General features: G+C 41.8%; 1 protein-coding gene and 2 pseudogenes across 3 annotated transcripts; 2 read left to right on the top strand and 1 right to left on the bottom strand.

Moving 5' to 3' along the window:
• LOC124085404 (protein MCM10 homolog) overlaps positions 1–6,075 on the top strand; it is a 30,113-nt pseudogene extending 24,038 nt beyond the window's left edge.
• A 4,157-nt stretch (positions 6,076–10,232) lies between these two features.
• On the top strand, positions 10,233–11,213 carry LOC124085370 (small ribosomal subunit protein eS27-like; annotated as a pseudogene).
• A 4,228-nt stretch (positions 11,214–15,441) lies between these two features.
• Positions 15,442–25,033, bottom strand: LOC124085333 (unique cartilage matrix-associated protein-like). 3 transcript variants are annotated; one of them, XM_046432950.1, is made up of 5 exons: positions 24,976–25,033; positions 24,501–24,566; positions 24,304–24,399; positions 19,424–19,522; positions 15,442–15,683 (listed from the first exon to the last, which is right to left on the bottom strand). In XM_046432950.1, the coding sequence occupies exons 1-5, from the start codon at positions 25,031–25,033 to the stop codon at positions 15,586–15,588; spliced, it is 417 nt and encodes a 138-aa protein (XP_046288906.1). In that variant the 3' UTR covers positions 15,442–15,585. The 3 variants fall into 3 exon arrangements, with proteins under 3 accessions (XP_046288906.1, XP_046288915.1, XP_046288923.1); XM_046432959.1 differs by lacking the exon at positions 24,304–24,399; XM_046432967.1 differs by lacking the exons at positions 24,304–24,399; positions 24,501–24,566.
• Positions 25,034–26,337: the final 1,304 nt, after the last annotated feature.

Below are 26,337 nucleotides of genomic sequence, written 5' to 3'. Positions count from 1 at the left end.
TTCTAGTGTTTTGAACATAAAGGGGTGCTGTATTTTGTCAAGTGCTTTTTCTGCATCTATTGAGATGATCATGTGGTTCTTTAAGTCTGTTGATGTGATGAATTACATTTATTGATTTCCGTATATTGAACCAACCTTGCATACCAGGGATGAATCCCACTTCATCATGGTGCATGATCTTTTTGATATGTTTTTGTGTCCGATTTGCCAGAATTTTATTGAGGATTTTTGCATCTGTATTCATTAGAGATATTGGTCTGAAGTTTTCTTTCTTTGAGGTGTCTTTGTCTGGTTTTGGAATCAAGGTGATATTGGCCTCGTAGAATGAGTTTGGAAGTTTGGAAGTACTCCCTCTTTTTCTATTTTCTGAAATAGATTGGAGAGTATTGGTATTAGTTCTTCTTTAAAGGTCTTATAAAACTTGGCTGTATTACGTCTAGTCCTGGGCTTTTCTTGGTTGGTAATCTTTTGATGGCTTCTTCTATTTCCTCACTTGATATTGATCTGTTTAAGTTGTGTGTATCTTCCTGACTGAATCTGGATAGATATGAGTTAAGGAATTTATCGATGCTTTCACTATCTTCTATTTTATTGTAGTATAAGGTTTCAAAATAATTTCTAATTATCTTCTGAATTTCTGTAGTATCTGTTGTGATATTGTCTTTTTCATCCTGTATGCTAGTAATTTGGGTTCTCTCTCCTCTTCGTTAGCATGGCTAAGGGTCTGTCGATCTTATTTAATTTTTCAAAGAACCAACTTTTAGTTTTGTCAATTTTTTTGTTTCTTTTGTTTCAATTTCATTGATTTCACTCTGATTTTAATTATTTCTTGCCTTCTACTGAATTTGCTGTTGATTTGTTCTTCCTTTTCTAGGGCTTTGAGATGTAGTGTGAGGTCATTTATTTGTTGGCTTTTTCTTCTTTTAAGGAATGAACTCCATGCAATGAATTTTCCTCTTAGTACTGCTATCATAGTGTCCCAGAGATTCGATATGTTGTGTCTATGTTTTCAATTTCTTCCTTTATGTCTTCTGTAACCCATTGTTCATTCAGTAGCATATTGTTAGTTCTCCATGTGATGTAGGAATTGTTCTTCATTATTTTATCATTAATTTCCAATTTCATTCCATTATGATCGGATAAAATGCATGGTAATATCTCTACTCCTTTGTATTTGCTAAGAGTTGCCCTATGACATACTATATGGTCTATAAATGAGAAGGATCCATGTGCTGCTGAGAAAAAAGTGTATCTGCTTGATGTTGGTTGATATATTCTATATATATCAATTAAGTCTAAGTTATCAATTGTGTTATTGAGTTCTATAGTTTCTTTATTCGACTTTTGTTTGGATGATCTGTCCAGTGGTAAGACAGGTGTATTAAAATCACCCATGATTATTGTGTTGTGGTCTCTTTGTCTCTGGAACTTGAGAAGAGTTTGAATGATGAACATAGCTGCACCATTGTTTGGGGCATATATATTAATGATTGTTATGTCTTGTTTGTGAATGGTTCCCTTTAGCAGTATGTAGTGTCCTTCTTTATCCCTTTTGATTAACTTTGGCTTGAAGTCTATTTTATTTGATATGAGTATGGACACCCCTGCTTGCTTCCGAGCTCCATGTGAGTGGTATGAGTTTTCCCAATCTTTCGCCTTCAGTCTGTGTATGTCTTTTCTTATCAGGTGAGTTTCCTATAGGCAGCATATTGTTGGATCTTTTTTTTTAAATCCAGTCTGCTAGCCTATGTCTTTTAATTGGTGAGTTTAAGCCATTAACATTTAGGGTTCCTATTGAGCTATGGTTTTTACTTCCAGCCATGTTTGTTTATTTTTGTTATTTAACTTGATTTGTTTTTCTTCTTTGATTAGTTTTTCCTTTACTGTACTACCTCACACTTTTGATTTTCATTGTTATTTTTCATTTCCTCTTCATGTAATGTTTTGCCAATGATGCTTTAAAGTGCTGGTTTTCTAGCTGCAAATTCTTTTAACTTTTGTTTATCGTGGAAGGTTTTTATTTCATCTTCAAACCTGAAGCTTAATTGCCGCAGTCTGGCTGGGCACAATCAGGAGCCACTTGTCAAAAGAAACTAACTTTATTTTTAGAACCACACACGACAAACAAAATAGTCTCTCAGGAAAAACCCTCAGAGCCTCAACTGCCACCACCGGCTTTCCCCAAGCCTCTCTCTCCCACCAGCTTCTCTCCACCTCCCACAATCCTCCTGCTCTTGAGGCCGATTGGCTGGGTCACGTGGGCGGAGCCAAAAAAGTCCCCCAATGAGCAGCTCCGTGGTCTGAAAGGGCAGGGAAACAGTCCAATGAGCATCACCGCAGAGGAGCCAATCAGCTAGATGTTGCTGGGGCCGAGGAGCCAATCAGCTAGATGTTGCTGGGGCCGCTGTGAGCCAATCATCAGCCAGCAGCTGGAAGTTTGCTGGCACCTGGAAGTTTGCTGGGGCCTCTTTGGCTGTGGCTCTCAACACTTAATTTTGCTGGATACAGGATTCTTGGTTGGAACCCATTATCTTTCAGTGTTTGAAATACATTGTTCCAGGATCTTCTAGCTTTTAGAGTCTGTGTTGAAAAATCCCCTGTTGACCTAATTGGTTTACCCCTAAATGTAATCTGCTTCCTTTCTCTTGTGGCTTTCAAAATTCTCTCCTTGTTCTATATGTTGGGCATTTTCATTATTATGTGTCTTGGTGTGGGTCTCTTGTGGTTTTGTACATTCGGTGTCCTGTAGGCTTCTAGGATTTGGATTTCCGTTTCATTCTTCATGTCTGGAAAGTTTTCTAAAATTATTTCATTGAAGAGGTTGCTCATTCCTTTGGTTTTGACCTCTATACCTTCCTCTATCCCAGTAACTGTTAAATTTGGTCTCTTTATGCTATTTCTTGGATGTTCTGCTCATGGTTTCTTATCAGCCTTTCTGAGTTATCATTTCGAGATGATATACTTTGTCTTCGTTGTCTGATGTTCTGACTTCTAAGTGTTCTACTCTGCTTGTGATACTCTCATTTGAGTTTTTAATTTGTTTATTATTTCCTTCATTTCCAGGATTTCTATTTGTTTCTTTTTGTTGTTGTTTTTTTTTTGTTTGTTTGTTTTGTATAACCTCTATCTCCCTATAGAGTTGATCTTTTGCTTATTGGATTTGTTTATGTATTTCATTGTCAAAGTGATCTTTCATTGTCTGCATTTGCTGTCTAAAGTCCTCCTTAAGACTCCAGATCTGAACCATGTATATCTTGAAATCTTTATCTGATATTTTTTTTTGCTGCAGCTATTATATCCTCTATTTTTGAGTTGTCCTGCATTGTTTGTGGCCCTTTTTTTCCTTGTTTTTTCATGTTGTTCATGTTTCTTTCCAGCTCTGTTTGACTGTTGTTATTATTTCTCTCCTATAATTTTGTATTGCTCTTGAATAGTTCCGAGATCTCTCCTTTGTGATGGGAGACAATGTCTAGAGATGTTGGGTTCAATTATAGTTTACAATATATTCATTAGCTTCATCAAAGGCATACAGATTCTGGTGATGTATAGAGAACTGAGGGTCAGTCGTAGGACTTTATGTTTAGGGGGAAAGATGTGAGGGTATGGTGCCTAATATATCTTAGCTACTTTAGAGGAGAACTCTAATGAAGGGGGTTATTAACAGGAGAATAGACAGGAGGTATTTTAGGGTGGCTAAGTATGTGGGAGGACAATAAGAAGCATGGAAACAATCACCTATTTGCATTTAGTAGTTTACATGTAATAGAAGTAGTAACACTTGGAAGGTTGGGAGAGGAAGAGAAGGAGGAAGAAAAGTAAAAAGAAACGAAGAAGAAAAAAGGGGAGGGAATCGATAGAGAAAGAGGAATGAAAAAAGAGAGGAAAAGAGAGAAGAGAAAGATAAAAAGAAAAAAGGAAAGAAGGAAAAAGAAAAGAAAGAAATAATGCACTCTTAGAATTCTATTTTCTTCTCTTCCAGTAGGTGGTGTTGTGCATTCCAGGTTGAGTCTCTGCCCTCAGGATATAGGAAGCAATCCATGTGGGGCGGCTCTCCCTTCCCTGCCGGGTGCCTCTCCAATCCCGGTCTCTATCCCCCTCACTTCTCTTGCCCACCAGGCCCCAAATACTGGGACTTTTTTCTGCAGCCCTGGGTTACTCTGGACTTACAGCGCCCTGGCCGCCCCGTGCTCCTGATCAACTGGGGGCTACCTCTGTGTTGGGGAGTCACCAGGTCTTCACAGCTGTGGAGAGGGGGAGTTGGAAACCTGCAACCTGTTCTGTCTGTATTCTCTCTGATAGCCATGCCCACCAAGAGTTGGAGAGAAAGGTTTCAGGTTATCACAGCTGCAGGGGGGAGGGGGAGATCTGGCACCTTTTCAGTTTCACTCGGCTCTGAAATTCATGCCTACCGAGAGCTGGCAAAAAAGGTTTTGAGTTATCACAGCTAGGTAGAGGGGGTGCTGGGTATCACACACCTGTTCATTTCGGCACCAGGGTGTCCAGTGAGGTGGGGGGGGGGGGGGGGCTAGGATGTTTATCCACTATGCCTTTGCGTTCTGTCCTCTGTCTGGTGCCCTGCAGTGACCTGCGTCACAGTCTGGCGCGCTCTGATCTTAAAGGCCAGAACTCCACTGCACTTGCCTCTACCCATCTGCAGCTGGTTCCCAGGCCGAGCTGCTGCTGGCCGGCTTCTGCACACAGAACTACTCGGGGTTTTCTCGCGTTTTCGGCTGCCCTTGTAACAAACCGCTGTTTAAAATCCTGTCACAAGCTCCATGATGCTTAAATTTGTGAATGGCTCCTATGCTGAAAAGCGTCCGACCACTCACACGGAGTCATGCCAGTAACAAGTTCTTCTCTACTCCACTATCTTCGATCTTTTTTTCATTATCTCTCCTCTGCTGAACTTCCTCAAGCCATTTATGTGGGAGTCCTTTCGCCAAACTGCAGCACAAATTCAGCTTCCTTCGGGCAGCTGGCTCAGTGGAGGGCGAGAGCAGTCCCATATAATTTTTAATCATTCCAAGTATATTCTTCCCAAACTATTGATTTATAAGTTGAATCAATAGGGAATTTTTTTTTTTAATCTCACAGCTTTGTACTTTTATGGTTTTTATTGTTTTTCTAGTTTTCTTTTTCTCTTACCCCATCCCCACCTTAAAAGTACATAGATAATTTCCTATGGTTTTTTTTTTTTTTTCTCTTTAATTACACAGTAAGCCCCATTGTATTTAAGTGTGTTGGCATATACCTCACCACTGAGTAAATCCATCTTTTCTCTTTCAGTAATTGTGGCCTCTACAAATGGGAACGAGATGGAATGCTAAAGGTAGGTGTTTTCATAAGCTTTCTGTTACTATAACAAACCACTGTGCTAATCAACTGAAAAAGGAAAGATTTATTTCAGCTCAGAGTTTTAGGGATTTGAATCCATGGCTAGTTGGCCCCATTATTTTGGGGCCTGTGGTAAAACTGCACATTGTGGTGAGAATACATGGCAGTACCTCAAGGCTAGGAATGAAATAGAAGAGGCCTGGGTTCCACAGTCCCTTCAAAGGCACAACCCCAATGACCTAAGACCTCCTGTTATGCCCCAGCTGTTTAAAAGTTCCACACCTCCAGCAGTGCCGTGCTGAGAACCAAGTCTTAAACATGTGGGCTTTTGCAGTACATATTAGATCCAACTATAGAGGTGGATTACTTCAGTGTTAATTTGTGACTCATTTTAGTGATCCAGGAAAATAATGTTAAACCTGTTCTTATTAAGTACTCTCATTTTTCTAGGAAAAGACTGGTCCAAAGATTGGAGGAGAAACCCAATTGCCAAGAGGAGAAGAACATGCTAAATTTCTGAATAGCCTTAAATGACCCTAACTTCAGATATTTTTTTCACAACCTGTCTTGCTTCTTGTGGGTCTGGAAAAGCAAGGGACTGGCTCTGCATTGCCCATATTTCTGATTGACACCATTAGAAACAAAAACTTGTTAATAAGCCCATCCACTTTCCTTAATTACTTTCCTCTGTTGTATTAATTTTACACCAAATAAAACTTTGACTTACAGGTGGAAAATCAAGATATCCTCATCTTTCCTGTTCTCACTTTAGATGACTGCATTACTGCATTCACATAAATTTTTGGAGTTACTCCTTAGTTACACTAAATCTTGGAGGGCTTTCCTTTGAGGTGTTTAGAACATTGAGCAATGAGTGGGTGGGCCAGGGGTACAGCACAGGTGGGGCAACTTACTTGTAGGCCTTGAAAACATTCCTAATGAAATCAGTCTTTTAATCCTGTTTATCAACATGTATTAAATGCTTTCACACAAACCTAACAGGTGTTAAATTTTTTTTAACCTGTCATTAGTAGGGTATTGTGTCATCACAGGCCATCAGAGCAGGGTTGAGCAGTAGCCGTTTGTCCTTTATGGAGGACTTGGTGTGAAGATTATAATTTTTACAATAGTTTTTGTTTGTTTGTTTGTTTGTTTGTTTTGGTTTTATGGGGGGGGGGGTTGTTTGGTTGGTTTTGGTACTCTTGTTGTGCATTTTTCCTTTTAGAGGAAAAAAAAAACTTGGCTTTTTAATAGAAAATCACTTTTCATTGAGTTTTATAATGATAAAATGTTTTCCCTTTCTAAACAACAAAAATAAAACAAGTATTTTAGGTAAAAATCACTCAGAATAGCAAATAAGGAACTTCTGAATGGCTGGTGTAGAATTTTCCCCAAAGGGAACCTAAAATATGAAAAGCTTCACATTGGACAAGGAAGAGAGTGCATGGACTGGATTTCTGTGGAAAAGTTCATGATAAAAGAAAAGCTTGATGCTGTTTATAGCAGGCTAATTAATGTCTAATGACATTTGTTTGTTCTAATCTGGAGCATAGATCTATTTGCTTAGGTATGTCACTAGCAGCAACAAACTAAGTGGCATTAAAGGTAGAAGAGATCAGTTAGCTTATTAGGTTGATGACAATTTGTGAAAAAGGCCTAGAAATTTTGAAAATGAGGAACATGTTACTCTGCATGCAAGTCATCACAAAAGCACTTGAAGAACTGATTTAGAAGCTATAAATCAAATTAGGTGAATTTGCAAACATTGAACCACAAATAACCAATGACTATATAGTATTTCCTCAAATACGACCAGATCAGGTATACTCTATTTTGCAGATTAGAAATTGGTTAAGTAATTTAGAAATAAGGGCTGAGACTTATTTGAACCAAGTTTAGTAAGGTTTCTTTTTTTGTTGTTTGTTTTATTTATTTATTTATTTTTTTAGTTGTAGATGGATACAGTATCTTTATTTTTATTTATTTATTTTTACGTGGTGCTGAGGATTGAACTCAGGGCCTCATGCATGTGATGCAAGCACTCTACCACTGAGCTACAACCCCAGCCATAGTAAGGTTTCTTAAGCAAAGACTTAGCTGACAATATTTTTTAAAATTAATTATATTAAGGTATAGACTACATACAGTAAAAAGCACATACTTAAGGTGTACAGTTGAAAAATTTGAACAAGTGTTTATACCCATGTAGCCACACCACAAACCTAAAGCAAGATGTTGCTTTCTCCTCCAAATGGTAGCCTTGAACCACTTGCCAATCAATCTGCACCCCAGCCCCTACAGATTTATATTCTAGTTTCAGATAAATGGAATCTTACAGAACATACTTTGGTATCTGGCTTCTTTCACGTGGCATATCTTTTTTAAATTTATCCATATTATAGTGTGTTATCATTTTTTTTATTCTTTTTTATTGCTGGCTTCCCTGTAAATGGTTTGTTTATTCACCTGTTGATATTCATAATGGATTGGATTGTCCCTAGTTTGGGGCTATCATGAATAAAGCTGCTAAAATTATTTTAGCAATAGAAGTATTTTTGTGTCTCAGGCAAACACCTAGGAGTGGAATTTCTGGGTTATATGGGAAGCTTCATAAGAAACTGCCAAGTTGTTTTCCAAAGTGGTTGTACCATTTTATACACCAACTGGTAATGTGCAAGGGTTCCGTTTGCTCCACTATCCCAATACCTGATATTGTCTTTTTAGCCATTCTGATGTGTGTGTAATGGCATCTTATTATGGTTTGGTTTGCATTTCCCTGGTAACCAATACTATTTGAGCATCTTTTCATGTACTGTCCATTCATGTCCTTGTTTTATTTTTTGGTTTTTGTTTTTTTAACTCCAGGCCACTTAACCATAGAGCTAAATCCCTACACCTTTTTATTTTGAGACAGAGTCTTGCTGAGTTGCTCAGGGCCTTGCTAAGTTGCTGAGGCTGGCTTTGAACTTGCAGTCCCTCTGCCTTGGCTTCCCAAGCTGCTGGGATTTTAGGCTTTTGCCACCACGCCCAGCCTCATGTGTCTTTATGACATATGTCTACTCATCCATTTATATATTTTTTTAATTATTGGATTGAATTATGTATATTCTGGATACAAGTGCTTTCACCATTAAGTATCATGAAAGTATTTTGAGTAATGTTGGGCAGAAGATCTATGAAAATAGTCTGGGTTTTTTCTTGTCATAATTCCCCAGAGTGATGTAATCAGCTGAGCACAGTGGGTTTGACCTTGAGAGAGAACATTTCAAGTACTGGGTTTGGTAAATTCCTGGGTTTTTTATTCTGATTTATTTTTACATAATTAGCAAATATATCAAAATGGAAGTATTGTCTAGTTGTATGTTATTCAGGTACTGTGTTAGTTTTCCATCATTATAACAAATACCTGAGATATCCAATTTATAAAGAAAAAGGGTTTATTTTGGCTCAGTTTTGTAGGATGGTTGGCCCCGTCCTTTTTGGGCCTGTGGCAAGGCAGTGTATCATGTTGGGATTGCATGTTGGAGCAAAACCAACTCATGGCTGAGAAGCAAAAAAAAGAGGAAGAGGAAACCAGAGTCCTACAGTCCTCTTCAGTGGCACAACCCCAGTGACCCAAGACCTCCCACTAGTTCCACCTCTGAAAATCTATCCCAATCACACCAGGCTAGAACCCAAGTCTTTAACACAGGGACCTTTAGGGGACACTGAAGATCCAAACTATGACAGGTACTTGTTCATGTGTTAAAGGCATAAGAAAGGTTGTCCTCACTAAAAGTTGTACTATTTTATTTTTTTCAATAATGACTTCAGGAGAGTAGTCTAATGGTGTAATTAGATTGTTTCTCATGTAAATCAATTTACAGAATATTAAATATCTTGCCTCTTGGTGCCATAATTCTGCTGAGTGCATGAATGATCAACCATGAGCTGATAACATCACAAGCTTGCTGGACACCGTGGTGCACACCTCTAATCCCAGCTTCCGGGGAGGCTGATGTAGGAGGATTACAAGTACAAAGCCTCAGCAATTTAGCAAGCCCCTGCCAGAGAATAACTAGATGGAATTAGCTCGGTGATAGAACACTTGCCTGGCATGTGTGAGACCCTGGGTTCAATCACAAGTATTACTCAAAAAAAAAAAAAAAGAAAGAAAGAAATTGTTTTTGCAAGGCCAGTGCTTTATAATAATGACATTGTTATTGTTTTTACTTGGGGAAAGATTTAAGGACAGGAGTCTACACACTGAAAGATTTCAGAATCACTAGTGTAATATTTAAGACACCAAAGTATTATGGTGTCTAAATCAATGAGTTGTCTAGAAAATATATTCACTTTAGTTTTCATATCAGTTATTTTCCAGCCATATCCCAAACCTCAAAAATTGCTGTTCCTGTAGGAAACTTTTTGAAAACTGCTTAACTATAAATTAACTATACCATCTTTTTTATATGATAAAAAAGAAATGGTTCAATAGGTAAAGTAGGCATTACTGGACAAAAATGAATTTTAATGTTTAAAAAATAAAAACAAGTTTCTGTAGATTCTTAGGTGTACACAGATTACCTTCAGGATCCTCAAGATGTGCGAATGATGGTTTCCTTTGGAGACAAGAGGGATGTACTTTCTACTGTGTTCCTTTCTGTCCTTTGTAAGTTTGAAAGCATGTATGTAGATTACCTGTTCACATTGTGTGTCTGTGTATGGTGCTAGGGATCGAACCCAAGGGCCTCACACATGCTAGGTATTCAAACTTTAATTTTTTAAAAAAGGTAATATGGAAAGGGGCAAAGCTTTCCAGCAGTGACAAACCTCCCAAGATATCATGCCTCTCACAAAGGATCTCCTTCAGCCCTCTCTAAAGGAAAGCACCTGGCACTGAGCCCCATTCCCCCTCCATGGATGCGACAGGCCCAGGATGCTATAAGATCACCAGTCTTCAGCCACACAAAGGGTAATTTTGTGTGTTGCCCATTTCACTGTCCTTTGCCAACCCACAGGAGGAAAAGCCTGGCTTACTGGAGGGTGGTCCTTCAAGAGGAAGCAGCACCCAAAGCACCCTGAGTTGAGGTGAGCGGGAAATCATCTCAATAGGCATCTTTTGTATTTTTTTTTTAAGTCTTGATATGTTATAGGATCACAGAATATGCCAAAGTTATCAACTGTGAACTAGAACATTAATATTCAACCCATTTGCTTTTAGACAAATCTTTTACAAGCTTGAAACAGAACTTCTAAATTATAGAAAACTTGTGAGAGCATTAGAATATCATTGAAAATAAATTAGAAATGAAACTTTCTCCTAACAAGACTTCAAAAACTAAAAATGACTCTGGAACTCACAAAAATAATCATCTCTTTTCAAAAAACCTTAACTAAATAAAGGCAGATGATAAGAAGTTGCAAAATTTCCCCTGGAATGCATGCAGACACACACACGCAAACACACACGCAAAATTTGTTTGTTTTTAGTTCTGGGAATCAAACCCAAGTCCTCCAGAATGCTAAGCACGCACTTTACTGAGCTACAGAGTATTATTTGGTTGGTCAGGGGGGGCACTCTGTAAAACTGGTGATAAAAAATTAACAAATTTAATCTTTAACAAATTTGTTTTCAACCACTTACCTGGAAGCCCTTAAGAACAACAGGATAGTAGTAAAAGAACAGAAGAATAAGCAAAAGAATGTCCAAAGGCCACACTTTGGACAAGGTCAGTGTCCAAAAATACAAATTTTTCTGTCATTAATTTCCTATTAAATGTGGCTGCTCAAATTCCTGGTCATGTTACCTTTGGCATCCTTCTCCCAGTCAAGGAAATGACTTTGCTTGGATTTTAGCTAAGGAATTCTGGGCCAAATTTGAAAACCCTGAAGTATAATAGAGGCCTTGTTAGGGATGGGAGCAAGCGAGTAATCAAATTCTTATTTAGCCCCTTTCTGCTAGAATTCTTTATTTAGAGACAACCTGCCAAGCTTGGTCATTGAAGAGGCAAGTACAAACTTACTTTGTTCTGTTTTAAACAATCTCTCCTCCAAACCATTCTGGTTTTGACATCTGTATGGCCCCAACATTCCTTCCTACAGGCACAACAGGCAGGTGGCTGTGTGGTGTGGCCCTGAGTCAGAATCTATTTGCTGCCATCCACCTGCTTACTAGCACAAGGGAGAGGCAAGTGGCTCACCAGAAGGCATAGGCTGTTTTATCCTGACTAATATGAACCAGATTGTGGCTCCTTTTGATTTGCAGCTGAAGTGAGAACAGTCCTTTGCTTTTTTTTTTTTTTTTTTTATTGTACAGTAATAAAAATACTGTTGGCCTACTGTATGCACAGATTCTGTATTCACAGATTGAGCAAACTTCAGACCAAAAAATTGTGTCTATATAGTAATTATTCCCCAAACAATACAATAGAGGTTTTGACTTGGCATTTACATTGTGTTTGATATTTTAATAATCCTAGAGATGATTCAAAGTATACCAGAGGATATGTGCAAGTTACATGTAAATTCATGCCATATACCTAAGGGACTTGAATACATCTGTAGATTTTGGTATCCAGGAGGGTCCTAGAACTGATTGCTCTCAGATTTCAAGGAATGACTATAATTTATTTAAAAAGCACCTTGTTGTCCTAGAATACCAGCCTTACGGGTGTAGGATCCTCAAGGCCCATCACACTCCTGAATAGCCACAAGGGCAACTGCATGTGGCCAGAGTTCATCCTTGCTTGTACCACTGGCCAGAAAATCTGCAGTTCAGACTTAGAATCTGAGATCACCTGAGCTAAACCCACACCAGTGCTCACATGTCAACCCAGCTGAGGACTCACCCTCGCCCACTTCACTTGATAGCCAATCTAGAATAGGCACATGCTGCTTTAGAATTTCTAATCTAGATATGGATTAAGTGCTGAGGAGCTCCAGCCCCAAAAGAACAGACCTAGAATATCCTTGAGCTGGGAGTGTATCTCACTAACTTGCTAATGCTCCAGTTCTGTCTCATTTTAGGGGCTGGGATAGGAAGCAAATGAGATTCATGTGTGTGGCTCTTGACCAGTAGTTCAGGGAGGAGCATCTCTCATCTTGGTTGTACTCAAACTGATTGCTCTCTCTAGTTTGAATCAGAGACTGGGGCAATGGAAGGCAAGCAGCAGAGCTCCTTCCTGTTGAGATTTATGCTTCAAAACATTGAAATCCTTGTCCCTCCCAAGTAATATCAGTCTCACCAGGTAACAGAGTAAAAATAGCAATGAAAAGCTGAGGCATTTCCAAGTTTTTATTTTATATCAGTTTCTTCCAGAATGACACTCTCCGGGAGGGTGGAGAGAAATGAGGTGTCAGTCAGTTTCCCATCTCTATAACAAATACCTGAGATAAGCAACTTATAAGGAGAAAAAGGTTATGTTGGCTCACAGTCATGTTTCAGTCCATGACTGATTGGCCCCATTGTTTTGGGCAAGGAGCACACCATGGCAGACATGCAATAGAGCAAAACTGCCTACATTGTAGCTGGAAAGTGAAAGGAAGAGGAAGGGACTAGGATCCCACAATCCCCTTCAAGGACACATTCACAACTGAAGATCTCCCACTAGGCCTCACCTCTTAGAGTTTCCACCATCTTCCAATAGCACCAAGCTGAGGACATGTCCTTTACCACATGGGCTTTTCGAGGACTTTCCAACTCCAAACTATAGCAACTATAGTTCCTAAACAAACTTTCTGTTGCACCAGGTCCAAAGGTGTTAGGGTAGAAATACACAGATCATGCAGAGGAGTGAGCGCTAGTCACCTGTTTAGGTCTGACTTGATTAAATCTAACAGCAGTGGTCCAAGGGGATCCATAAATAGTTAATAATTCAAGGGCCCCCAACCATGAATTTTTCTGCAAATATTCTCAATTTACTTGCTTTATAAAAAGACTAGCAAAGATGTCCCAGTGATAGTAAGCACCTAATCTCTTCACAGGGAAGTTTGATGCAGCCAGTTTGAAATGCATAAAAGTTGCAACTCACATTTCATCTATCTTACCAATGAAGAAATGGGTGAACAAAGTCTAGCCTGTTCAATGACATGTGGAGGGAGCAAAGATTCACCCCCCAGTACCGCCACTAATGGTATAAATATCAAATAGACCTTAGAGGGAAAACAGGAGCACAGATAATTCCTGAGCACCTGTTATCCAACAGAGAAGTATCTGGAAGGTACACCTGGGCCACAGGTAAAGAAGACTAACTCAAAATATTCTCCTTAGTTATGCCACTAAAAACAGTGCCATTTGCCCTTTCTTATGCTGAGACTTGACTTGTCCTCAAGCTCTAGTTTCCAAATTGTGAACCCTAGAGTTCCTTCTATCTTTCTGCACAACAAACAGCATTTAATGATAGGACTGGGGGTACAGCTCAGTGACGGAGCATGTGTTTAGCATGACCAAGGCCCAAGATTCAGTCCCCAGCACTGAAAAACGATAAAACTATATTTAGTATGAGAGTTTGTCCACTGCCCACCTCATCTTCCCAAGGTCATGTTAGCTCTTGCTTGGAGTTTGTGGGAAGAAAATAATAGCACTGATTGTTAAATATGAGGTAATCTGGCACATAATCACTTAATAATTGGAGCTTTTTAAAAGACTTTATAGGCTTTTTTAAAAAACTAACTTAAAAATACATGCATTTGTTACAAAGTCTCCTAACCTGATAGATCACCCTAGCTCTGGTGGAATATTTTGCCACCATGAAGGTAAAATTTCCTCACAGCAACCCTTATATAAAATCACCCTATATTGCCCTGGAAGCCCAACCTCAAAAAGCAGGTGGGGGCTAGCTGACCAGGTACCCCAGGCATGAGGGAAGCAAGGGCCCACAGGTGAGATGGGAATCTGGGGAAGAGTGGGTGCTTATTCTTTACCTAGAGTCCTCTTTATCTTCCAGAGCCCAATTAAGTTGTTTTGACTCCTTGCCATTCTTAGTGTGCAATTTCTGGATGTCAGTGGGGAGCAACATTGGGAATAGGGGTGATGAGCCTGGGACCAGAAAGCAAAGTGGTTGAGAGGAAAGGAAGGGATAGAATTGTGTGCCCCTCAAAAGATACATTGAAGTCCTAACCTCCAGTCTGTGTGAATGGGATCTTATTTGGAAATAAGGTTTTTAGGTCCTAATCAAGCTAGGACAAAGTTAGTAGAGTGAGGCCTTGATTCAATGTGAATGGTGTCCTTAGAAGAAGAGACATGAGACATACATGAGAGGGATGGTGATGTGAAAGCACACAGGGAGGCAGCCATATGATGCTGAGGTGGGGTGGCATCATGCCACCATATGCCAAGGAATGCCTGGTGCCCTCAGATGCAGGAAGAGCAAGGAAGGATACCCCTAGAGCTCTGGAGGGAACGTGGCCCTGCCAACACCAAGGTTCCAGACTTTTCAGCTCCAGAACTGTGAGAGAATAAATTTCCATTGATTCAAGTCACCTAGTTTGTGGTACTCTGTTAATGGCAGCAGAGGGAAACAAATATAAGACACTATGAAGAAAAGTGAGATGATGCCAACCAAGGGTTTCTCATTTTGTTTATATAACTGGCATTACTGTAACTATGGCTTCTGAAGGGTGCAATTAAGAAATCAGGAATGAACCTTAACCCTCTTTGGTGGGATGAAGAAGGAAGTCCCTGGACTCAGCAATCCTTTGAAGGCTTTTACCAAAACAAATGTATTAGTATTTTTTTCACTTACATGACTAACTACTGAGACATAATAGAGGAGTGATTGATACTCCCAAGGAGAAGCTTTCTAACAACCAAGTCAGCAACATTAACCTTGTCACTGGGGGGAGCAGGGATCAAGTCTATACCTTGCTCAACTGGAGATTTGAGATGATAATACATATGGTTAAGTCAGAGTTTTTATTTGTAAGCTATAAGCAAACACAAAATTTCTCTCTTAACTGTGATTCTCCTGTCCAATCAGACAGGAGATCTGCTTTGGGGACAATGACTAAGTGAGGGGAAACCAATGAAGATTAGGGATTAGGATGAGCCACAGGTGGTTGCTCACCTTGGAAAAATCATCCACAAAAAAGCAAAAGCCAGGACATTTAATGCATCAGAATGAAAGGCATGTGTATTTACCAGGGTTGTTGACCACAGCGCACCCTAAGCTGAGGTCCCTATTAGGGCATTTGTGTGGAAAGAGGTGCTGGTACACCCAGGTGAGCAGCTATGTTTCATGCTCTGTCTTCCTGGGTTGCTTCAGGATGGGGTCAGATGCGGTGGTGGTTGTAGAGATAGGAAGGGTACAGCCCATCATAATGCCACTGCCGCCACTGCTCCACGGCCTCCCGGCTCCTCTCTTCCTGCTCTGGAGAGGAAAGATGAAGTCACATGAGGATGAAGGGGACTCTGACCTGAAAACAAGCAGCCATCAGCCCACATGTCCCACCCTGAGGTGACATGAGTCAAGTGTGCCTATGAGCCCTGGAGACATCTGAGATCAGAGCTGGAAGGGACCTGAGAATGTGAGTCCAGCGGCCTCCATTTGTGGATCAGAGCCACACAGCTGGCTGCTGGTAGAACTGAGACCAGTGTCTGGCATCTGAACTCTTTGCCTATGTGGGGAATAGCCTATGCAGTCACTGGCTCAAAGAGATGACAACTGAAGCACTAAAAGTAACAATGTGGTAACACAGAGACCAAGCACTGTGCCTTGAAAAGCTCCTGGATGGAAATTATTGTGGATCTGGAATGACAGAATTATTACAGCTTTTCTCCTCTATACCATTCTGTATTTTCTAAGCTTCAAAGATAAATTTCCATTTTAAAACTAACTGGAAAAAGGATGGATGAACTAAAAGTGGGAAAACTTAGATAACTGGCTCTATGGGGCTCATTAACCTGATCCTTTTCCATATGTTTTAAGTATTTCATAGTAAAAGGCTGAAAAGGGACGAAGAAAGTTTTTAATGAGTTAAGAAAGCTGTAATTTTACTTGTGTTTGGTCAGATATGTTTCCAAACAACATCTTTGTGTAATTGTAGAATTAGGCTCCTGGTGCCAATTCAAGATGCCTGCTACCGTTAATTGCATTTAAGGCACTGGCAGATATCATAAGACCTCCAATATTTGAAAAAGGTGAGTGAGACTCCTCCAAAAGTTAATAAAATTACCACATTATCCAGCAATTCTATTCCTAGACTTATACTCAAGAGAATTGAAAACAGAGACTCAGATACCTGTACATATAGGAATGCTCACAGCAACAACATTTACAGTCACTCAAAAGTGGAAATGACCCAAATGTCCACCCACAGATGAATGGATAAACAAAATATGTTATTTATGGGGATATATAAACAAATACGTATGTAAATATGCATAAGAGAAATTATTCAGCTATAAAAAGAAATGAATGGATACATGTCACAACATGGATAAACTTTGAAAACATTGTGCTAAATGAAATAGAACATGTATAATGAGACAAAGTACTGTGTCCTCCATTTATATGAAATATCTAGAACAGGAAAATTCATGGATACAAAAAATATAATGGAGGTTACCAAGATTAGGGGGAAGGAAGAAAGGACAGTTATTATTTAATGGGTACAGAGTTCCTGTTTGGGATAATGAAACCATTTGGAACTAGTGGTAATAGTTGCATAATAGTATGAATGTACTAAGTGTCATGAACCTGTATACTCAGCAATGGTTTAAATGGCAAATTTTCCCTTATGTCTATTTTACCACAAGGTTGTTTTGGGTTTTTTGTTTGTTTGTTTTCAGTACTGGGGATTGAACCCAGGGCATTTAACCACTGAGCCACATCCCCATCCTTTTTTACATTTCCTTTGAGACAGGGCCTTGCTAAATTGCTGAGGCTAGCTTTGAACATGTGATCCTCCTGCCTCAGCCTCTGAAGCCACTGGGATTATAGACATGTGCCACCATGCTAGTTGTTTGTTTTGTTTTTGTTTTTAAGAAAAGAATTTGTGAAAAATATTGGGAGGATGGAAATACTGACAGAAGATGATGTCGAGGTTTAAAAATTTTAAATGTCTTCCTTGCCTCTATTGTCTCAAATGTGAACTTCTCCAAAAAGTTTATGAACTTGATTCTGGTGCTAATGAAAGTGGCATTCTCTATGGCCTTGGGCTAATAGGACAAACTGGTGGTATGGACAAAATGGATGTCCCTCTGCTCCTTAGCACCTGTGAGAGCCATATGCCTGGACCAAGGAGGAAGGGCCCTGTTACCACTGCACATTGAGGCACCATGGTCCTTTCATGGGACCCTGGAGATGGTGCTCCCCTTGAAAAATATCCTTAGGTACTTGGTACCCCAAAGATAGACTGGAACTCCTGGACTAGAACTCATTCATTAGCCTTAAGCCCTTTCAGACATTGCTCAAGCTCAGTGGACCAACTCCTCTTTGAGAGTGTGATTTTGCCATAGAAATTGATTGGCTATCCCTTTTATGAAGTAAATACCTTGAAAAGGTTTGAACATTCAACTACTATTAATTATTCTTAGAACACATGGCTTTGTCAGATAACACAGCTAACTAAAGCCAGGGTTATGAAAGGGGAATGTCACGGGCCTCATAGATGGTCCCAAAAGATGGAGATTTTGAACATGGCCCCAGCAACCAGGACATAGCAACAGTTGTTCTGGAAAAGAAAGAAATTTTGAGAAGAGTTCCGCCTTTTTCAGACCTTTATCCTCAAACAGGCTAGACCTGCTCCTGTTACGTTAGTTAGCCTGTTAGTATGTCACCTTGGGGATTCATGTGTCCTTTCTAAGCCTGTTTTCCAAATTCTAAAATGAAACTCACAAGTCCTGTCTCAGATGAAGCTTGTAGTGGTTAGATGGTTCAGCACAGTACCTGGCAGAACAAGTGTTCTGCCCCAACAGCTTCTATAACTTCAATTCCCAAAGACCTGTGGCCTCTTCTAAAAATGGCCTCTCCATCTCTGGGGATGAAGCCTGAGGACCCTGATCTTAGCATCCTCCAAAAAGACACATCATCCTATAGGTACCTAATCTCCTTCATAATTCATCATGAAAAAGAAAACAGCAAATTATTTCCACACATGTGCTAGAGATTTGGACCTGAAACTTTTTAAAAAATCACACACACAAATATACACCCCCCAAAAAAAATTATGATGAGTAGTATGACTAAAAATCATATCTTCATTTCTTAAAACTAAGACAGCTCTCCCCAAGCTGTCCACCAAGGTAACAAACATTGGCCTCTAAGCTAGGACAGCCTGAGTTTTTCACAGTATCTTCCCCAAAAAAGTTTGATTTGGGGGCTGGGGCTGGAGCTCAGTGGTAGTGCACTTGCCTGGCATGTGTGAGTCACTGGGTTCAGCACTGCATATAAATAAATTTTTTAAAAATAAAAGTCTATCAACAACTAAAAAAAAAATTAAAGTTTGATTTGCTAGGATCTGAGCCCAACACCTGCTTGTGGGGCTAAACCAGATGCCACCTGAAGGGCTATAAGCACAGCCTGTAGCCCTTGGGTCCTGGTGGCAGTAGTCTTTCCACTGGAGGATGCCCTTAAAGGATCATACTTCCTCTGTCCATCAAAGTCAAGGAGTCAGGATAAAACAAAAGAGCTGGCTCTAACAAAAGTACCCCAAACCAGGGTCCTGTGTCCAAGCTCATATGCACCAGGAGGTACCAAGTGAGCTTGCTCAGGACCATTTCTATCTTGAAGTTTGAGAAAGACCAAAAAAGAAAGAAACCAGCACATAATGAGAATCAGGCCTACTGGTTTGATCCTCATTAAATGTTGCTACAGATGTCTGCTGTGGATGACACTAGACAGCAAGGTCAAATCCCACTGGTGGAAGGCATTGGCTTAGAGACATAGTCTTCCTCTATCTCATCCATACCCACTCCCTACTGAAGCCCTGGTGCAGCCAGCAAGGCTGGAGGGAAGAAAGGAGCCCTGAGGGCAGGGGCATGGTACATTAATTGCTTGGTTAGAGTCACTTGCCCTCTTGCCTTTTCTACTATTTATCTATTGACAAGAGATGAAAGGTCAAGACTCAGAAAACAGGGCATAAATGGCAGATGAGCAAGAACTCTTACCATCCTTCTGTTCCTCCACAAAGTTCTCAAATTTGTTCCTTTGTTCCTCGTAATATTCTCTCCGCAGCTCATCGGCCCGCAACTTCTGCCTGTTTTTCACTGTGGAAGGAAAAGTGGTAGTTGCCCCCAAGAGAGGGGCATTGAGGGCTCACATTTAGGGGAACGCCAACATTTTACCTGAGAAGCTAAAAGTGGTTTGGGAGGTATTTAGGTTGGGAGACTCCACTGAAATGGTTTATTCCTGACAGAGGCTTTAAACTGGAAGGACGTGGGAGATGATCCTACCCAGTTACCCCCCACCCCCTGCCATATCCCCTCTCTTTGAACAGTACTAGAGATTGAACCCAGGAGCACTCTACTACTGAGCTCCATCCCCAGCCCCACCTTTTTTTTGTTTTGTTTTGTTTTCTGGTTTTTGGTTTTTGAGACAGAGTCTCACTAAGTTGCCCACGCTGTCCTCAAATTTGCCATCTTCCAGCCTCAGCCTCCCAAGTCACTGAGATTACAGATGTGCACACCATGCCAGGCCAAATCACCTCATTTTGCAGGTGAAGAGATTGAACCCCCAAGAGGAAAAAGTGAGTTAGCCCCAGTCATCAAGTTAGTGGTATAATCCAAGTACACCAGGCCACTTAGACATTTGAAATAAGAGATAAACTCCACAAGCAGGGTACGGTGACCCACATCTGTCATCCCAGAGATCCAGAGGCCCAGGCTGTAAGATCGCAAGTTCTACACCAGCCTGGATGACTTAGTGAGACCCTGTCTCTGAAAGGAAAATGACCACAACACTTGAAGCAACCAAGAGATCTTTATTGCAGCAGTGCAAAGGAGGAGAAAAAGAGAAAGAAAGAGTAGGGAAAGAGAGAAGAAAGAGGGGGAAGAGCAAAGAGAGAAGAGGAGAGGAGACAGTGAGACGGAGAGCGAAAGCAAGAGAAGAGAGATCAAGAGCAAGAGAAGGAGACAGAGAGAGCAAGAGACAGGGGCCCAACAGGAGGGAGTGTTTTCATAGCCCAAATCTAATGGGGTCTCTGGATCTGCAAGCTGCCTTGTTGGCATAGGGTGATTGGATCATACGGTAGTGTCATCTGCCTTCAGGGGCTAGATGTGGGGTTGAGTGCATTGGTTATCCTGCAGCTAACATTTGTTCAGCCTGTCCTGCGGACAACTTAGTTCAGCCTGCCCTTCACCTAACAGTCTCAAAATAAAAACTAAAAAGGACTGGTGATACAGCTTAGTGGTAGAGGACTCCTCAGTATATTAAAAAAAAAAAAAAAAAGAAAGAAAAGAAAAAAATGAAAGAGGAGAAAAGAAAATGAAAAATAAATAGATAAACAAACAAACTTCACAATGGACTTATCCGATTTAAAGTTGATGTCATATTGATTAATACCTTCAAGTCTAGTCAACATTTTTGAGCACCTGTCACACCAGGATATAGACTGAATGCTGGAATTACAAAGGTAAGTAAGAAAGATGCTGTCCTTCACTTAAGATGCCTGTCATCCAGGTGAGGAGAGAGCCCTCAAAGCAAGTTTCAGGGGCTGGGAGTGTTGCTCAGTGCAGAGTGCTTTCCAGTGTGCATAAAGCCCTGATTTTAATTCCCAGCACCAAGAAAAAAAAAACCAACAAGTTTCACTGAGCTTTTGGCTGTGAAATTAAACTCTATGAGAGCCGTGGTCCTCTAGAGAACATGACTTATTGGGAGGACAGTATCTAGAACTCTACTTTCAAGGACTTCTGGCACATTCTTCAACTAGAAAAATCAACAAAGACTTGCAGGTCATGTCTGCTGGAGGAAGAACAGGCCCCTCAGAAACCTCACATTCTCCTGGGGGACTGAGGCGCTCTTGTTGTCCCCATAACTCTGATGTGCAAGAGCAGGTGGGGGAGGCGAAGGAAGCAGAGGAACCAAGGGAAGCCATGGCCCCTGCCCCACCCCACATTCAGGAAATGACAAGTACTCCTATGCACAATGGTAACATCAGAAACCACCTCAAATCCAAGGAGCCTACATTGATCAGTAAATTCTATAAATATGAGTTATTTATGTTGAAATTATAATATTTAACTCAGATTAAAAATCACTATATCTGTAAATTGGTCTTAGAATCCCTGAGGTAAGTCTTCTGTTTCTCCCAGATTCCTGCCTTTTTGCCTATACAGTTGAAGGAAACCTTAGTCTGGCATAAGGGGTTTGTGATCCAATCCATCTTCATACAGCACATATTTCTCAAGAGGGGATCCAGGCTCAGAGAAGTGCATTGACATCATTGAAGTCACACAGCTACACAGCCTGTTGGGGTGGAGCTGAGGCTAGACCTAGAACACCAGATTCCTAGTACTTGCCCAGAGTACCCCCTAGTTCTTTGGTTCCTCAAGTTGCATTTTCAGAGGTGCCAAAAACTGGACGTTTACTCCTCCTCCTCCTCCTCCTCCTCCTCCTCCCCCCCCCCCTCCCCCCCCTCCTCCCCTTCCCTTTTCTGAGACAGAGTCTCACTGTATTGTCCATGATTGTGGGAAGCCATCCTGACACGTGACTGGGCGACTCCCGGTTTGGGTCTGAGGCTTCTGGCTGTGTCGGAATTTTCCCGGCCCTCTCCTGATGAGAGAACCCGTCCGTGTGGGGGTGTGACTGACCACTGACCCCGGGGGCCCAATCACTGACCCTGACCTTGGAGTGCAGTCCCCCCTCAACCTTCATTGGATGGAATTATCCCCTGAATTTCTTGTTCCCCAATAAAAGGCTACTCCCTGGCGTGTTCACTCTCTCTCTCTCCTGCTAGCCCTGAGTAATCCTTGCTGCCCTGCTGGGCGGTTAGAGGTTGGAGCCAGAGAGGGGAGCCATCTTGGACCTGGCAATAGAAATAAGGTAACTGAGTCTGTGTGTTTTATTTCGATCTCTTCTAGCTAACTTTTATGCCAAGAACCTCATTAATGAAACCATTGTGCAGGCTGCATGGTGGACATGATGATTCCGAACTCCTGGACTCAACCGAGTCTTCCGTCTCAGTCTCATGAGCACTAGGATTATAGTCCTGCACCTCCATTGGGGTGTTAGATGTAGCAACAAAGAAGAAAAATTTAACTCTTGATTGTTTGTTTTTAGGTACTAGGGATTGGCACAATGCTAGGCAAGGGCTCTACCACTGAGCTACATCCCTACCCTTTTCATTTTATTTTGAAACAGGATCTCCCTAAATTGCCCAGGCTGGCCTGGAACTTGTAATCCTCCTACTTCAGCTTCCAGAGTGGCAGGGATTGCAGGCTATGTCACCAGGCCCAGTTAAGACAGTGTTTCTATGCTAGGCATCACCTTCTGCATTACATGCATTTCTGCCAAGAACATGCATCCCTCAGATTCTCTTTCACCCTAAAGTAAATTGAGCCTGGATCTCAGAAACTTAAAGAAGTCACTTATCCATCTCCTTGGCTTCCAATACAAATTGCTTCAAAATACCACCTTCCTTGTTCCCAACTTAAGGACCACTGGAAAGATTCTCCAGAAGTTTATTTATTTATCTATTTATTTTTCATTTTCTTTCCTTTCCTTTTTTTTTTTTTTTTTGGTACTGAGGAATCCTCTACCACTGAGCTGCATCACCAGTCCTTTTAGTCTTTATTTTCAGAAAGGGTGTCGCTAATTCATCCAGGCTGGTGTAGAACTTGCGACCTTGCTGCCTGGGCCTCTGAATCTCTGTCAGCTCTGCCCATTCATCTATAGGAATCGATGAGGTATCCTCAGATGCATTTACGTGCAGTCCTGGGGTTCACCTGGCTGTCCTGGGCCTCCCACAACTGCCTGAGGCACTGAGCTCCTGCCTAAGGTCAGGGAACTCAGCCTAATCATGGATCTTATGGTTCTGAGTCAGCTTCAGAGGACAGATATATTTGTCTGTCTTAAAGTTATGTGTTTTCCCCTAGAAATTTGCAGAAAGCTGCTTCTCTGATTTCAGACAAGAATAGCCCAACATCTATCATAGCCTTTCAGTGTTTTTTGATTTTGCCAAATTTAAATCCCAAATTGTGTGAGGTCTAGAGATTTCACTAATTTGACTACACTTATCCAATTAAAAAAAATTCCCATCTCCAAGCATTTCCACCTCTGATCTTCCCCATCATTTGAAAATAATTCTGTTATTTTCACTGAGAAAGTCACCTCACTGCATATGCTCAGGGATACAAAGAGTTCATTCATCTACACACACAAGGAAAGAATCAAGCAGTCAACTTGGCCAGGACAGCCTGAGCTCAGAGTCTAAGAAGAATCAAGTTTAGAGGTAGGAAACTCAAATGCGTTCAAGGGCCATAAGTTAAGAACATGAGGGCCCTGCAGTGTGGACCCCAGGCCCCAGGCTGTTAGGGAGACGTGCTCACCAACTGCACTGCAAATAAAGTTTCAAGAAAGCACAGCTGGCTAAACACAGTTTGTTCAGAGGCTTATAAGTAAGGGAATTAGGACCACAGACAGGAAGTGGCTGAGGCCACTTAGCAACAGAGCTGTCACTAAGCCCACATTTCTCAGCACTCCTGTTCCCTGGGATCTTTTCCTGCATGTGATTCTGTTGCTCTACTGTGCACCTTGCCAATACTCCAAAACACCCACTAAAGTGCTAGGTGCTTTCTAGACCAGAGAACATTTCCTCCTTTACATTTTTCACTTTCTGAAGCAGGGATGCATCTCATAATTGTTAGATACATTTGATGCATCACTGTTCCTTTTTGGTCCTCACCCTAGCAATGCATTTGCCCCAACATGTGACCCACCATCAAGGAAACAGTATAATTTCCACTTCAGAGCTACAGTCATCCTGATGTTCAAGGGCTTTGCTGCAACCCTTAATCCCCTGTTGTGGTAAGAGACCACTCAGCATCCTTACCATTGACCTCATCTCGGGATTTGGGGGACCGCTTGCTGCGCCTCTTGAGGAAATTTGAGGCATCTGATTCCTGCATGAAAATCTTCGGTTTCACACCTGAAACCCAAGAAAGGCCTGTCACAACCAGCACTGGGGGCAGGGATGTTGGGGTAGTGGGCTCCACCTGCCCTGCACCCAAGGGTTGTCCCCAGACTCACCTTCCTGGGCTTCATCTCCCGCTTCCTGAGGGCTGCCCACTGATGCACTGGTCCCCTCCCGCAGCACTGGAGGACAAGATCACAGAGGAAAGGCTCCAGCATTGGAGAGGAGCCCAGGCCCCGAGCAAGGCCTCAATAGTCCTTCTAGGCTTAGTGGCTTTCCAGGCCTCATGTGGGGTCCTCTGTCCATCACATGCCAGGTATGGGGCCAATCTCCCTAGGAACCCATGAGGCAAACTACAGTGTTTTCTGGTTTTTTTCTTTCTTTGCTATATTTCTCTCTCTTCTCTCTCTCTCTCTCTCTCTCTCTCTCTCTCTCTCTCACACACACACACACACACACACACACACAAACACACACACACACACACCAAGAATGGCCTCTCTGTGCCAGCTGACAGCACTTACCTGTGGAAGGTAAGTCTTACCTATTATGTAGATAACACAGTCCCCCTTAACCCTCCCATATACTCACTAGACAGGAGCACCACGGCCAAGAGGCAGAACAGGAGAAGGACTTGTCGCCAAGTCATCTTTGTAGAAGCTGAGTCTCTTTGCAGCTCCTAATGCTGCTGATGCTGACTTCCACCTGGTTCTCACTGAGTCAGGCAGGACAGGCAAGGGGGAAGTAAGAGAGAGGCAGGAGGCCAGGAGGCCACTGGGGGAGGGTGGGAGGGGTCCTGGCTGCAGTTTCCATTGGCTGTTCTTGACTAGAGCACCAGAGATGGTTTTGGCACCTGGCAAACCTCTACAGAAGCAAAGTTTGTAGTCAGGGGCCCTGGATGGGACAGTTTTGAAGTGGCCTGTCCAACATCCCAAAGAGTTGCTATTGAGAAGGCTCAGCCTAAGAGTCAGGACTCCAGAGACCAAGGGCATGTTTCAAAGAACTCCTGGCATCTGCTTCAGGAAGGTTGGGACCCTAGACTCCAAGTCCTGAGCATACAAGAGCAGGGAGGAAGAGGGTAGCACTGGGAAATCCTTATTCAAATGCCAGGCAAGGTGGGACCAGGGTGTCCAGAACAGCCATCCAGGTAACACACAGACATGTGAGTCATTCTGGTAACAACAGACAACTCCCTCCCTTGACACATTGTCCCCAGCTGGCGATTGCTGCCAAGCAAAGCATGGAACCCTAGCCTTGGGAGTCCTAGAGCCCCTTGGAGACATAGAGGAAGAGAGTTGGTCAAGCTTCCCCTGCAGAGAAGGAGGGGTACAGCAATTGAAAAGAACCACTTTTAGGTACACTTCTTCAGAACCACACAAACCACACTCACCACGACCATGTGGGAAGGAACTGGTCCCTAGAAATGGGATCAATGAGGAAATCAGAGCTCTGTGGGGCATCAGAGCCCAGTGCCTATGATGGCTTGTTCCTGCCATTGCCATTTATTATGACCTTCATCAGTACTTTGTTACCTGCTGAAGAATTATTCCCTGGGCATTGTGGAGAAACTTTTCAATGGCAACCATCACTAGACACAAAACCCAGCCCATGCCCATTGGAGGCTCCCTTTCCATAGACTGTATGTTACCATCCTGCATGAACTTGATCATTGGTCAGGAAATACGTGTTAGTGCCAGAGAAATAATGGAGGCAGAGTAAATAAAATAAACAGGTTGACTTCCAGTGGAGAAAAATGTGGCCAGTGGCAGTGCTGGCTCTATGTGGGCTCCCCTTGGACACTCTCTGGACTATACTTAGTGGGGAAAGGCTTTGGGTGCAACCTGTGCGAGGTCACATCAGCAAGGACTCATCTAACAGATGAATAGATGTCCCTGGGAGGGGGAAGGGCCACAGACAGAATGCTTTTGATGGGATTCCTAGGTGAGAAAATGG

The sequence above is a fragment of the Marmota monax genome, unplaced genomic scaffold, assembly GCF_021218885.2.
Source record: "Marmota monax isolate L192 unplaced genomic scaffold, Marmota_monax_Labrador192_F-V1.1 WCK01_AAM20220418_F8-fsc00491, whole genome shotgun sequence".
NCBI classification, from domain to species: domain Eukaryota; kingdom Metazoa; phylum Chordata; class Mammalia; order Rodentia; family Sciuridae; genus Marmota; species Marmota monax.
Note: the sequence above shows the minus strand (reverse complement) of the source record. Positions and strands in the feature narration are given on the sequence as shown.

Coding starts and splice junctions, on each gene's coding strand:
- LOC124085333 (XM_046432950.1), bottom strand. CDS start 25,033: ATGACTTGGCGACAAGTCCTTCTCCTGTTCTGCCTCTTGGCCGTGGTG. Junction 24,400..24,500: donor GGGAGATGAAGCCCAGGAAG/GTGAGTCTGGGG, acceptor CTTGGGTTTCAG/GTGTGAAACCGAAGATTTTC. Junction 15,684..19,423: donor TGTGGAGGAACAGAAGGATG/GTAAGAGTTCTT, acceptor TTTCCTCTCCAG/AGCAGGAAGAGAGGAGCCGG.